Raw genomic sequence first — 15,928 nt, forward strand, 5'->3', positions numbered from 1 at the left:
AGCTGTCCATTTCTGATAGAGGGATGCTGAAGTCTCCAACTACAATAGTGGATTCATCTATTTATCCTTGCAGTTCCATCAGTTTTTGCCTTACATATTTTGATGCTTTGTTTTTAGGTGCATATATATTAAGAATTTTTGTCTTATTGGAGAACTGACCCCTTGATCATTATGTAACTTTTATCCCTTTATCCCTGATAACTTTCCTTGCTTTGAAGTACGTTCTGTTTCAAATTAATATGGCTACTCTTTCTTTTGATTAATGTTAGCATGGTATAGCTTTCTCTATCTCCTTTTACTCTATATTTATCTTTATATTTAAAGTGAGTTTCTTGTTAGACAGCAAATAATTGAGTCTAATTTTTTGATCCACTCTGACAATTTCTGTTTCTTAGTTGGTGCATTTAAACCATTGACAGTCAAAATGATTATTGATACAGTTAATACCTACCATATCTGTTACTGTTTTTTATTTGTTGCCCTTGTTCTTTGTTTTTATTTTTGTTTTCTACTCTTTTTCATTTCTCCCCTGCTCCCTCACTCCTACCATCAGAAACATGAGAGTTTGTGTGTGTGTGTGTGTGTGTATGTGTGTGTGTGTGTTTCTAATAACTACTGTGAGAAATTAGTTGAACTCCTAGAGGCAGAACTCACAAAAGAGTGAGTGGGCACACCCCTATGACTTGGTTCCCCTGGAATTTTTAACACAAACTTGTCTACATCTAGCTCCAGCAATTTGTCTATTACAGTACAGATTATCTTTCTTTAATACTGGCTCCTGTGGCAATTTCTGCTCTGGAAAGTTGTGATTCTCTGTATCCACCTGTTTCTCCTCAGTTTTGGAGGCAGCAGCTTGCCCAATAATCTTACTTATTTTGTTGTTCCTTTGTTTTTTTGGAGACAGAGTCTCCCTCTGTCTCCCAGGCTGTAGTGCAACGGTGTTATCTCAGCTCACTGCAACCTTCACCTCCTGGGTTCAAGCGATTCTCATGCCTCAGGTTCTAGAGTAGATGGGATTAGAGAGGTGCACCACCACCTCCAGCTAATTTTTGTATTTTTAGTAGAGACGGGGTTTCACTATGTTGGCCAAATTGGTCTTAAACTCCTGGCCTCAAGTGATCCACCCGTCTTGGCCCCCAAAGTGTTGGGATTACAGGCATGAGCCACCACCCCCAGCCCTGATCTTACTTCTCTTGAAGATCTATGAAGTACTGTTGGTTTTTCAGTTTGTTCAGCTTTTTAACCTGTTGTTAGAAGAATGGTGACTTTCAAACTTCATAATGTTGAGCCTATCACATTTTCCTGTACTTCCTTTTACTACCTTTACAGCTACAGAAGTATATAGGAGTGCAGCATACAGGAAGGGGAGGGCTTCAACACTTTGGCATAGCCAGCTAATTGACTGCTTGAATTACAATCATGGTAGAATTACAGTCAATGATGCTGACCATCATTATCATCATAAATCTAAAGAGGAGCAAGGATGACAGGGCCTGTGGCGGGGTTAGGGGAATAGAGCCTTTTTCACTTGAAAGTGTTCATATTTAGACCTGTGACATTACTTTCAAAGGAGGTTTTATATATAAATTGTAGTCACAGAGATCCCCCAAAAGAACTGAAAGATCTTCTTCATATAACTTAATACTTTTATCTTGTTTCTAGGTCACATCCTTTATAGTGTACTATGAATTTAATTATTTCTATAAATCTTGTAATTATCTTGTGAATAACAGAATTAAATTGCCCCCCCCCCCCCTTTTTTAAATGGAGTCTCTCTCTGTTGCCCAGGCTGGAGTGCAGCAGCGTGATTTCGGCTCATTGCAGCCTCCACCTCCTGGGTTCAAGCGAATCTTCTCCCTCAGCCTCCCGAGTAGCTGAGATTACAGGCACCCGCCACCATGCCTGGCTAATTTTTACAGTTTTAGTAAAGACGGAGTTTCACCGTGTTGATTAGGCTGGTCTCTAACTCCTGACCTCAAGTGATCCACCCGCCTCGGCTTCCCAAAGTGCTGGGATTACAGGCGTGAGTCACAGAGTGCAGTGGCTCTGCCCTGTATTTTTAATGCCTCTCCTAAAGCCATGAATTACATTTAAGGTATACCATAATTGTTACCAATTCTGTTTTGCATTTTTTTCTTAAAACTGTTAGTAGTTTATGCCTGTCCTGATCTCAGAGAGCTGCTGGGCTTAGGACATAAGAACTTGTGATTTAGAGAGAAGCATAAATAGATACCGGGAAGCAATACTGCCAGACAGAGACCAGAGTCAAGCTTGCTACAGGAATGGAGAGAGCAGTGGCGGTCTGGACCACACAGAGGGGGACCTAGCTGTGGTTACTGGCTGGGATTGAGCTGCCAGCTAAAGCAGCTCTTCCCTGCATGACTCAGATTCTTGGGGAAAACCCTGAGTTCTCAAGTATCCTTTTTTTTTTTTTTTTTTTTTTTATCGTCTTGTGGCTCTGCCTGTGGGAAGGAAATGTAATTGCTGCATAATTAGTCCATGAATTATTGAGAACTGAGTGGTGTGAAATAATGAGGAAGGATGCCCTTTGGGTTAGAAACTACATTTAATATTGGAAGACTGATATTCAAGTAAAGCTAAATCATGAGGTTGTCATTTTCAGGGTCTACGTCAATCTCGAGCTGTGTCTGATGGCTTAAAACAAGCTGTATGAAGAACATGCCCAATGAAGAAAAATTCCTATCAGCTCACGACTAATACACATAGTGGGAGATTATGGACAAACAAAACACATGGTGGACAGAACCACGAAGTGGGGATCAGACATCTGTCGTTTATTCATTTATTACATCTGTGGTTCTTCCAAAGTGGCCCACCTCATGCTAGCGAGAATTGGTCTCTTTATTAGAAAGAAAAATGTGATTTAGGCTGGAGTGCAATGGAGTCATCTCAGCTCACTGCAACCTGCGTCTTCAGGGTTCAAGCGATTCCCTTGCCTCAAGCTCCCAAGTAGCTGGCACTACAGGCGCGCGCCACCACACCCGGCTATTTATTTTGTATTTTAGTAGAGACAGCGTTTCACCATTTTGGCCAGGATAGTCTCGATCTCCTGACCTCGTGATCCGCTCTCCTTAGCCTCCCAAAGTGCTGAGATTACAGGCGTGAGCCACAGCGTCCGGCCCGCTAGTCCCATTCTTTCTCCATACCTATGCCCGCTTGTCTCTTGTACAGTTCACATGCTGTACAGTTTGCATCTGCAGTGATGAGTACTGTGTCCTTTCTCTGATTCTTGTGCTTCACTGGTTCTCACACTCACCACTCTATAGCCAGGTAAAGAAGAGCTGGTTGTGTCTGAACTGCCCCAGGCCACTTCTCGGTAACTCACAGCACACTGCTCTCGGGAGCTGTTCTCTGGCACCCCCTTTTGGTCATTTGCATGTACTGCCCCTTTTGAGTTCTGGGACTTTTCAGTTGGCTAATCTGGTTCCCTGATCTAGGCGCCTACTAGGTGTATAAACAGATTCATCGAATAGACAAAAAGGGTTTCTTTTCTTTCTTTTTTTTTTTTTTCTGTCTCCATGCTTTTAAAAAACTTTCTTCACAGCAGTCTAGTCACGGCTCATCTGTAATCATACTTTTTTTTTAAAAAAAATATTATTTCAACAAACACTTATTGAAGACTTTCTATGCTTAAGTATTGCACCTGCGCCTGGAGATACGAAGCTCTCTCCTTTTCCCCCCAACACTTCCTACCTCTTTTTCTTACTTTCTTTTGTACTTTTGTAAACATATAGTCAGTATTTTGCTAAATACCTGCAGATAGATGAAAAGATGAATAAAATGTAGTCCTAGCCCTCAAAAGGTTTTCCATCTAGTTAGCAACTTAGAAAAGTAAATGGATAACTCAATTACAAACAGCTGTGGTAAATGCCATGTTAAGGGTTTGCACAGGGTATTAGGAAAATGTGTGCATGCTCATGAATGTACATATCTGTATGAGTGTGCATGTGCGTATATGTATGTGTGTATGTGTGCATGTCTGTGGGTGTGTACGTGTTTGTGTGTGTGTTTGTGTATGTGTGTGTGCCTGTTTGCCTGTGTGTGTGGGAGTGGGTTCATAAGATTTGTTTGGGGTAGAGGTAGGGGGTAGAGTTTTGGATGTGCCAAGCTGAGTGAACATCTCATACAAAGATCCTGAGGCGGAAACCTCCTAGTGTGTGGGGAGACTACCAGTGGTTTGGAGTGTAGTGTGCTATGGAGTGGCAAGGGGTGAGTCTGGAAATGCCCTCAGAAACCAGTTCCTAATGAGCCTTGTGTATGGGGATAGAAGTCCTGCAGAGGATGGGAAGACTTTGAAGAATTTTATGTTCAGGGAGTACCATAGTTAGGTTTGCGTTAAAACATACTAGCCTAGCTATAATGTAGATTATGAAACTGCAGGGCAATGGGCAAGTTTGTAGGGCTGGAGTCCAGTTAGGAGGCAGTGGCAATAATAGTGGCACTAGCTACGAATAAAAAGTCCCTGCCTTCCAAACACAGCCCAGGGGTTATGAAAAATTGTTCGCCATAACAGAGCGAGATCACTATTAAGAGAGGCAGGTGCACAGTACGACAGATTACTGATGACCTCCCTGCCTGTATGATTTTAAGTTCCTTCTGTCTTTAAAATTTTGTGACTCTAGGCTACGCTGTTGTAGAGGGGGATGCTGTCCTTTGAACATTTCTGCTGTAAGGCTAATGGCCCCTTGAAGAGGAATCAGGTAAGAATGTTCCTAGGAACCAACCCAAATGCCCATCAATGATAGACTGCATAAAGAAAATGTGGCACATATGTACCATGGAATACTATGCAGCCATAAAAAGGATGAGTGCATGTCCTTTGCAGGGACATGGATGAAGCTGGAAACCATCATTCTCGGCAAACTAACACAGGTACAGAAAACCAAACACCACATGTTCTCATTCATAAGTGGGAGTTGAACAGTGCGAACACATGGACACAGGGAGGGGAACATCACACACCAGGGCCTTTCAGAGGGTGGCGGAAAGGGGAGGGAGAGCATTAGGACAAATACCTAATGAATGCAGGGCTTAAAACCCAGATGACGAATTGACAGGTGCAGCAAACCACCAGGGCACATGTATACCTATGTAACAAACTTGCATGTTCATCACATATATCCCAGAACTTAAAGTTAAAAAAAAAAAAAATAGGCCGGGCGCGGTGGCTCACGCCTGTAATCCCAGCACTTTAGGAGACCGAGGCGGGCGGATCACGAGGTCAGGAGATCGAGACCATCCTGGCTAACACGGTGAAACTCCGTCTCTACTAAAAATACAAAAAATTAGCCAGGTGTGATGGCGGGCGCCTGTAGTCCCAGCTACTCAGGAGGCTGAGGCAGGAGAATGGCGTGAACCCAGGAGGCAGAGCTTGCAGTGAGCCGAGATCGTGCCACTGCACTCCAGCCTGGGCAATAGAGCGAGACTCTGTCTCAAAAAAAAAATAAATAAATAAAATAGAATGTTCCTAGGAGCACTGTTCACAAGAGTTAAAACCAGTAAGCAATTAAACATATAATTTATATATAATAAATTATAAAATGTTTATAATAACATGTATTATATGATAATGAATGATTTATATTTGTATATTTTATACATAATAAAACCATAGAAAAACCTCCATAATTTTTTTTATAGAAAGCAAGAGAAGGATGAACATGGAATTTAGGATGATGCTCACTTGGATGGGAAAAGCCTGAGAATAAAGGGGAGGGACCATAGGGGCAGAGAAAGTTGTTGTCAAGGTCCTAGACTTTGTTTTGGGTGTAGGTTCGGGAGCTTATTTCAGTATTCAAAGTAACTAAATAAGAATATAGTAAGTGTAAGATTGCTATGTATGGGTCATTGATGAGAGAGTGCCATGAACTGAGAAACAGGGCTTATTAATTCAGCACCCTGAGCTCAAAAAAAGAAAAACAGTAGCCGGGCATGGTGGCTCATGCCTGTAATCTTAGCACTTTGAGAGGTCAAGGTGGGCGGATCATGAGGTCAAGAGTTTGAGACCAGCCTAGCCAACATGGTGAAACCCCATCTCTACTAAGAATACAAAAATTATCCGGGTGTAGTGGCGCAGGCCTGTAATCCCAGCCTCTTAGGAGGCTGAGGCAGGAGAATTGCTTGAACCCGGGAGGCGGAGGTTGCAGTCATCGGAGATCACACCACTGCACTCCAGCCTGGGCTACAGAGCAAGACTCTGTCTCAGAAAAAAAAAAAGGGAAAAAAGAAAAACAGTAAAAGAAAAAGCAGACGGTGATAATGTGAGGAGCAAGGGCTGGGAATAGGGAGGTGGAGAGAAGCCAGGAAACCAGCGAAGTGGGAAGAGAAGATGTGGTCTGGGAATCCAGGGAGGCAGAGAGAGCTCAGGAGAAAGGTTCAATCACCTGAGTACAGGTTGCCACACTGTAATTCAAGGGGAGCCTTTGCGTAGAGTGACGAAGGATCCAAATCAGGTTCCAGTTTTCCACTGTTACTAAGAGCTGGAATAACAGCTCGAGCCCTGTCCAGTAAGCACATCAAGCTGAACACAGAGCCTCCCGCCTCCCAGTTTTCTTGTTCTTCCCATGTCCCAGCAATGGAATCAGAGTTATGTGCCATGGCATACTCACAGTTTTATGATGTCTGATCCAAACTTGTCAATGACTAAATAGCAGGTGGTTTTCAAGAACAGTTTTTCTAAAAAATAAAGAGGGAAATTGAATATATTTTTATTGCAACAAATTTAACACACCTTAATAATGATTATCTTTACTAGGAACACTGAAGCTGAGTAATTAGCTTATGATTAATTTGAATATTACATTTTAAGGATTTGAAGGAAATGTTACAGCCGCTGTATGTATTAAATATCACTTCTATCTCAGGTTTATGTGAATGCCACTTAACCATCCAGGTTAAAGATAAGCAATTTATTCTAAAAACACAGTTACATGTTGGGTTTTCCTTTTCTTTCTTTCTTTTTATTTATTTTTTTCCTACAGGGAATATCGGCTATGACCTCATTTGTTGAAGTTGAAAGAAATGAGACTTACATTAAAGTCAATAATCTGAAACACAGCTCTGTTAGAAACGGTCTTTTCTGGTGTTTATTCAAAGGAAAATACTTCACTTGGGGTCCTTAGTTTTTGCTGTTATTATCCCAGAGATAAAAGGCGATGACAGTTACAGGTGATCCTGCACTGCCACCTTCATCATAGGACACAGATACACTCCACACACATACACCTACTAACAACATAATCTCCCCCCACCTCCAATGAGAGCACATGAATGTTTTGTAAGTTCATCCTTCCACACAATGAAACCTGTTAGCTCTTTGGTCCTGTTTCTCCAGTTTGTGAGTCTATTGTGGAGCCCTGGTAATTCAACTGAGGATCTTAGCAGAGTTAGGGATGGATCAGCTGTCCTAGAAAGAGCTAGAAAACGCTGACTGAGGAGAATCTATCTTGTCATGATGCATCTCACATAGAGCAGCCCAGACCTTGCTGGATGATGGAGTGGTGAAACAAGATAAATATGGCAATGCTCCCTGGTACTTCAATTTTGCTTAATGTTAAATAATGTTAAATATTATTTTTGTATTCAAATAGATATATTATACGACTTTTTAGACAAAAAAGTATGAGACTTTAAATACACTGTGCTCGGCTGGGCGCAGTGGCTCATGCCTGTAATCCCAGCACTTTGGGAGGGCAAGGTGGGTGGATCGCCTGAGGTCAGGAGTTTGAGACCAGCCTGGTCAACATAGTGAAACCCCATCTCTCCTAAAAATACAAAAAATTAGCTGGGTGTGGTGACTGGCGCTTGTAATCTCAGCTACTTGGGAGGCTGAGGCAGGAGAACCGCTTGAACCTGGGAGGCGGAGGTTGCCATGAGCTGAGATCGAGGCATTGCACTCCAGCCTGGGCAACAAGAGTGAAACTCTGTCTCAAATAAATAAATAAATAAATAAATAAATAAATAAATAAATTGTCCTCTTGAAGTAGGCAATTAAAACTGTGTCCTCACATTACGAGTGACCTTACAGAAATAAAAATGATTATAAGGGAATGTTATGAACAGGTGCATGGCAATAAATTAGGTAACTTAGATAAAATAAAAAATTCTTAGAAAGACACATAATGCCCAAATGGACTCAAGAATAAATAGACAATTTTAAGAAACATATAACAAGTAAAGAGATTGAATTAGTAATTTAAAACCTCCCACAAAAGAAAGCCTAAGATCAGACAGCTTCACCAGATAGGATTCACTGGTGAATCTACCAAAAAGTTAAAGAATTAATAACAATTTATCAAGAACTCTACCAAAAAATGGAAGCAGAGTGACCATTTCTTAACTTATTTAAGAAGTTAATATTACCCTGATACTAAAACCAGAAACCTTCCTCCGAAGGAATGTAAACCCGAACTTCTCATGAATATAACCACAGAGATCCTCAACAAAATACAAACAAATAAGATCCAGCAATACAGAAATTATACACCATGATCAGGTGGGATTTATCCCAGGAATGCAAAATCGGTTTAACATCTGAAAATCAGTTAATGTATTACTTCCATATCAACAGCATAAAAAAACTGTATGATTATCCAATATAGGCAGAAGATATTTGACAAAATATAACACTGCTTCATGATTTTATTAGGAATAAAAGGGAATGTCCTCAACCTCATAAAGGTTATCTACAAAAATCCTGACAACTAACATGATATTTAGTGGTGAAAATTTAAATACTGTCCCCTCAGTATTAGGAAAATATAAGAATATCTGCATTCACTACTTTTATTCAACATTATAAGTTCTAGCTAGGAGAATTAGGCAAGAAAAAGAAATAAAAAGCAGTCAGATTGGAAAGTAAAGAAGTAAAACTATCTTGTAGCTGATGTGATCTTCTATGTAGAAAATCCTAAGGAATCTATTAAAAACTATAAGAACCAACAAATAAGTTCAGTAAGGTTGCAGGATACAAGATCAATATGCAAAACCAGTTGTATTTCTATATAGCAGAAGTGAGCAAGTAAAAACTGAAATTAAGGAAAACAATTCCATCTACAGTAGCATCAAAAAGAACTAAATTCGTAGGAACAAACTTAACCAAAAAAAAAAGTGCAAAATACATACTCTGAAAACTACATTGTTAAAAGAAGTTAAAGGAGACCTAAATAAATGGAAAGACCTTCCATATTCATGAATTGGCAGACTTAATATTGTAAAGAAGGAAATTCTTCCCAAACTGACCCACAGATTCAATGCAATCTCTACCAAAATCCTAGCTAACTTCTTTGCAGAAACTGAGCAGCAGATCCTAACATTCATACGAAAAGTCAAGCTACTCAGAACACCAAAACAATATTGAAAGAGAAGAACAAAGTTGGGGGACTGACATTTCCCAATTTCAAAGCTAGACAGCTACCGTAATCAAGATAGCATGGTATTAACATAAAGACAGACACATGGATCAAGGAAATAGAATCAATAGTTCAGAAACAAACTCTAACATTTAGTCAAATGATTTTCAGTAAAAGTGCAAAGACCATTTCATTGGAGGAATTTAACAAATGGTGCTGGGACAACTGGACAGCCACAGGCAAAAGAATGAATTTGGACACTTACTTCATACCATATACAAAAATTAACGCAAAATGGGTCAAAGACCTAAATGTAAGAGCGAAAACTGTAAAATTCCTACAAGAAAACATTGGCATAAATCTTAGTGACTTTGGGTTAGGCAATGTTTTCTTAGATATGACACCAAAAGCACAAGTAAAAGAAGAAAAAAAAAACAGACAAACTTGACTTCATTAAAATAAAAATAAGTTTTGTGCTTCATAGAACACCAACAAGAAAGTAAAAAGATAACCCACAGAATGGGAGAAAATTTTCGCCAATCATATATCAAATGACCTGTCATAGTACTAGAATATATAAAGGACTATTACAACTCAACAATAAAAAGACAAATAGTCCAATTAAAATATGTACAAAGAATCTGAATAGACGGTTTTCCAAAGAAGATATACCAACGTCCAAAAGCCACATGAAAAGATACTCAACATCATTAGCTACCAAGGAAATGCAATTCAAAACCAAAATGAGATACAACTTCATATCCACTATAATGTGCTATAATAAAAGAGAGAATAATATGTGTTGGTGAGGATGTGGAGAAATCAGAAAGCTTGTACAATGCTGATGGGAATGTAAACTGGTGCAGCCAGTTTGTAACCAGCCTATCAGCTCCTCAGACTGTTTGACATAGAGTTACTATGTGATCCAGCATATATATGTGTGTATATATGTATATATATACACCATATATGTATGTGTGTGTATATATGGTAGAACCAAAAACATATGTCCACACAGAAACGTGTACACAAATATTTATAGCAGCATTTTGCATAAGAGCCAAGAAATGTAAACTGCTCAAATATCCATCAGCTAATAGAGAAACAAACGTGGTATATCCATACAATGGAACATTATTCAACCATAAAAAGTAATAAAGTTATGATACATGCTACAACATAGTGAATCTCTAAAACACTATGCTAAGGGAAAGAAATCAGTCACACAAGACCAGATATTGTATGATTCCATTTATATGAAATGCCCAAAACAGGCAAAGTCATAGACACGGAAAGTAGATTAGTGGTTGCTTAAGGCTGGAAAGAGTGGGTGTTTGGGGGATGCTAAAAGGCATGTAGTTTCTTTCTGGTGTGATGAAAATGTTCTAAAATTGATTGTGGTGATTGATTAACACACAACTCTATGACTATACTGAAAGTCACTAAATGAGTGAACTGTATAGTATGTGAATTGCAGCTTAATAAAAGCATTTAAAAACAGATACCCTCTCCCTTGGGCTCTTTTTTAGGGGTGCTACTGCGGAGAGGGTCAAGAAGCTCTGACGTCATAGTATACTCAGAGACCTGCATTTCATTCAGTACCAGCCCACTGGCTTTTGGCGTTGGAGAAATTGCATCCCCTTTCTGGACTTCCGTTTCCTCATTTGAAAAATGTGGGTGTAGGATTTGGTCCCTTTCACTATAGTGTCTACTAAGTTTGGGGACTTTTGTAAGAGACATTCCAAATTAAGTGAAGGAGCTTTGGAAAAAAGTTAAAAGTACTGCTAATGCAGAACTGGCTTAGCCTAGAGCAGAGCAATTTAAAAACGGACATTAGGGTGTTCTTTGATAAACTTCTAATACTGGCTGAAAGGCAGAGAAAATTCATCTTCTTTCTGGTAAGATAAGCAGTGTGTGTGTGTGTGTGTGTGTGTGTGTGTGTGTGTGTGTCGTAGAATTCTGTTTAGCTCAAGTCAAAGCGAACGGCTGCAGGTTCCTCCCTTCCTGAGCAGGACCATTTGAACAGTTTCGGATAGTGTCTTCTGTGACTGTTAGCTTGAGAGGTGCCTGGAGCAATGGCTGATGTGGGACACGAGATGCCCTCTGAGAGCTAAATTCTGAGATCAACACCGAAGGGTACGAAGCAGAAATATGCAAAATCTCCGGAAAGAGCCAGCTATCCCCAGTCAGCCATGATCAGATGGTAACCTGATTGTTACTGATACACCTGAAGAAAAATTTGGCATTTACATATTGACAGTAACCTAGCTAAAGTAAAAATTATACTGTTAAACTCTGCCTGTGACGAGGAACATACAAGAGTATTTAATTTCTACAGATTAAAAGAGACTTGGAACAGCACAGGAAAAAAGAAAATGTGGCTATTCCAAAGGGCAAAAAGGGTTAAAATAAGACCAATTAAGTAGTTATCATACATTGGGTGTATACAGATGTATGTGTAAATAAAATGTAGGACATTCCAATTTGTAAGTTACTTTCATGTTTACCATCACTTTCTTTCTCATAAGAATCTGATGAGGGAGTAATTACTTTTATCTTCATTCTGTAGACAAGAACATTAAGACTTAGAGAGCTTAGGATCACAAACATAGCAAGTGGTTCAACTGAGATTAAAATATTTTACTCCAAAAGGTGTTGGTATTTGTAGTATACATTTCAATGTGCTTAGGATATTTTATTTGACATTTTATTATACCTCAAGTGTAGCAGGTATTGTTATACCTTGTTATATGTATAATATGTATACATTATTTCATACAATATATACACATTATTATAGACAAACTTGAAGCACAGTATGACCAAGTGACCACATAATTTTTTTTTTTTTTGAGCCAGTCTTGATCTGTCGCCAAGTTGGAGTGCAGTGGTGCAATCTCAGTTCACTGCAACCTCCACCTCCAGGGTTCAAGCGATTCTTCTGCCTCAGCCTTCTGAGTAGCTGGGACTACAGGCATATGCCACCATGCCCAGCTAGTTTTTGTATTTTTAGGAGAGACAGAGTTTCACCATGTTGGCCAGGATGGTAGCGATCTCTTGACCTTGTGATCCGCCCGCCTTGGCCTCCTAAAGTGTTGGGATTGCAGGCATGAGCCACCATGCCTGACCAACCACACTATTTTACAAGTACATATTCTAGGACGCATTCAGACTTTCAGAATCTCCAGAGTAGGCACGAAGTGCCTTCTTCCTTTTAAGACTACGTGAGCTTCTAACAATTATATTCTACGGAGACAGGATTTCTGCACAGGTGACCCAAGAAAGTGAAGTTATAGCAAGACTCTCAGGGCTTATGATTCTGTTGACCCCTGACTAGGGAGAATGATTCCATTAATCATTTTTTCATGAACAATTCTGAGATTCTTCCAAGGTGCTTCCTAATGAGAGCCAGAGGCAAAAGCAGTGGATGAAACTGAAGGTTGGAAATGCTTTGCATGATTAGAAAAAAACTGTCTTACAGGGCACAGGGAAAGGCAACACGATTTACTAAGAGATTATTCTCAAGAATGGTGCTTATGTGATTTCCCTGCTAACGCTTTGATTTTCGTACTTTTTTTAGCTTTGGAGGTGAAAGTAATACTTCACTAAAAAATAACTTAAAAATAATTGTGTGTTTATGTGCTTAATTTCATATCCTTCTATCCCCCACTCACCTGGCCTACCAGACGGAAAGCAATGCAATACTTGATCCCAGTAGGCGCTGTGGGTCAGGCCTAGTAAGTCTTCCAGGAGAAATCCTCAGCTAGGAGAACATCTATTTTTGCCACCCCATACAACTCACATAACAATTCTGTTTCTGTGTCCTGTTTTTCTCATCCATAAAATAGAAGCAATACTGCCCATGGTGTCCTTTAACCTGAACTGAGTGTTCTATTTTCAGCTGGAGATAAAACATGAATTGATAAAACGGAAGTAACCCCCAACAACCTTCTTAATCCTTTAAAATTGCTCCAATTGAAAAGGCAACCCATCACTGAAAACCAAAATATCTACCTTGTTTCCCTTAGTGAAATACCAGCTTCCACTTCACCAGAATCTGACTTTCAGCCTCTCACCTGACCTTACCAGGCTCTGACATTTCCTGTTCGAAGTCAGAAGAAGCTAAGATGGTGCCTTGAACACCAGCAATCCTGTGTTGGGTTGTTTTATATTTTGCTAGTATATTAAGAAGAGGGAATAATCTAGGAAATAGGATTTTTAGTCAGTCTTTCACCTTTGGACGACGCAACTTTGCCAAAAAAGAGAACATCTAACTCGAGGTTATACCTGCCAATGTTGTCTATCACACAGAAAGGCAACCAGTTAAAACAAGGCTTAATGATAACTGTGACTGCTCTTCACTGTTTTCCTTCCATAAAATGGTAATAATATTTTTCTTCTTCTTCTGTAACTCAGAGATGTGAAAATACAAAGTAAAGCTTATAACAAATTGTGAATGCTCAACAGGAATAAAGAAATAAAATACAGAACTTATATGGTAAAGAAGTATAGAGTAATTAAGAGGCTTGACCTAGGCCTATATGCCTTAACATGTATAGATCTTAAAATCATGTTGTGTGAAAAACAAAAACTTGCTGAGCAATGCATACAGTAGACCATTGACGTCAAATTAAAGCCTTGGCACGGGAGGAATATGGAAAGATGGTGGTGGAGGCGGCAGAATTTTGAAATTTCTTTGAATCGCTACAAAAAAAAAAGGAGTGCAATCCCAGCACTTTGGGAGGCCAAGGCGGGCAGATCACCTGAGGTCAGGAGTTCAAGATCAGACTGACCAACATGGAGAAGCCCCATGTCTACTAAAAATGCAAAAATTAGCCAGGTGTCGTGATGGGGGTCTATAATCCCAGCTACTCAGGAGGCTGAGGCAGAAGAATCGCTTGAACCCGGGAGGCAGAGGTTGCAGTGAGCCGAGATTGCACCACCACACCTCAGCCTAAGTGACAGAGGAAGACTCTGTCTCCAAAAAAACAGAGTACCTGATTAGCAAGACCGAAAACCCACAGAAAGCAGTTACCGCAAAGCTAGGAATATCCATGAACCCCCATGTGCACTTAGAATAAACCATTTTACAACCACAAGACCTATGGGCCATCAACTTCTGTAAGGGAGAAAGTAGAGAGAAACAATGGATGACAGATAAAACTGAGAACAGAAGAATCCCCAGATAGCTGACAGGTGTTGGGTGGAAAGCATGGTGGGCCAATTAGAGAACAACCGCTAGACAGGGAGGGGTTTTGTGCAATCAATAGTTGGTGAATGCAAGGAGTTCAAGACTAGAGAGAATTAGGGACTAGAGTCATCTGGCACCTACAAGGGACCCACTGGAGCTCCCTTCCAGGGCAAGGCACACACTGAGGAGAAACTGCTGGGTGTAGAGAAAGTCCAGATGAAAGTGAATAGGGAAACAGTCAGAAAATCTCAGAAAGCAAGCTGCCACAATTTTTTTTAACACTACCCCAAAACAACAGAAGAAGGAGCTCTGTGCATTTAGAAAAACTACCCTGAACCACGTCTCTTTCTAAGGGTTTTTGAAAACTAATTTCACATAAAAATGAGCAACAGAAATGGATCTAGGTCAACTCCCATACAAAGTTATTATAAGAAGAAAAAGATTAAGGAACAGAATAACATCCCTGCAGATAGTAAAAGCGTGCCAGAAAGTCATGCCAAAAAAGGATTAAAACATAACATATTATTTCTAAACATATTATTTTAAAATGAGCTAAGAGGCATTAATAAAATGATATAAGACATGAAAAAATAGCAAGAATAAGAATTAGAAAAACTCAGATATGGAATAAAAGAACTCAGGAAAAAATAAAACATGAAATAAAGAATAAAGAAGTGAAATCTCAACTAGAATGAATACAAGACTAAGTGAAAACAGCAGACGAGGTCTTGAGTGAAATAGAAGGTGGAGAGGAGGAAAAATTTTAAGATAAAAAATAAAGAAAGAGATTAAAATACGTTCAAGAGATAGGCAAAATAGCAAAGACAGGCAAAGAAGATTCAAAATGTGGATGATAGAAATCCCAGAGGAAAGAAACAAAATCAAAGAAACCGAACAAACATTAAAACATTCCTAAAATCAGAAAATGTGTATTTGAAATCACATCAAGAGAGCGCACTGCATGGCTGACAACATCAATACACAGCGGCTGGCACCAAGTTATCTTCTAGTTAGATGACTGAATTTTATAGAAAAAAAATTCCTCTGAACTTCAAAGTATAAACAGCAAATAACTTGGAAGGACAAGGTAAATTAGATTATCAATAGGCTTTTGAATACTATATTTAAGATGCTCAGGGAAAGACATTATGTGCCAACGAGTTTTATATACAGAAAAGCCTTGACTTTCATGTATAAAGGGTACAGACAGCCTGTTATCAACATGCAAGAATTCAAGTAATACTTGTTGTTATGAGCCTTTCTGGAGGAATGAACTTTAGACAACAATTCAACTAGAGAGACAACTCATATAAGGGCTGGTGGTGAACATTAATCGTTAGGTGCTGATGCAGCTAAGACTAAATGA

The 15,928-nt window shown here is 39.5% G+C and overlaps 1 protein-coding gene across 8 annotated transcripts in view; it reads right to left on the reverse strand.

The window, feature by feature from the left end:
- Positions 1 to 15,928, reverse strand: part of AOAH (acyloxyacyl hydrolase) — a 191,330-nt gene that overhangs the window by 150,513 nt on the left and 24,889 nt on the right. For all 8 annotated transcript variants that reach the window (XR_004433104.1, XM_033193614.1, XM_033193613.1 and 5 more), the window contains exon 3: positions 6,630 to 6,696. Coding sequence is in view for 7 of the 8 variants with exons in the window: in XM_033193614.1 (XP_033049505.1) it covers positions 6,630 to 6,696 (67 nt within the window). In the remaining variant the exon portion in view is untranslated. The remainder of the gene's footprint in view (positions 1 to 6,629; positions 6,697 to 15,928) is intronic.

Source organism: Trachypithecus francoisi, unplaced genomic scaffold, assembly GCF_009764315.1.
Source record: "Trachypithecus francoisi isolate TF-2019V2 unplaced genomic scaffold, Tfra_2.0 Lachesis_group4, whole genome shotgun sequence".
NCBI classification, from domain to species: domain Eukaryota; kingdom Metazoa; phylum Chordata; class Mammalia; order Primates; family Cercopithecidae; genus Trachypithecus; species Trachypithecus francoisi.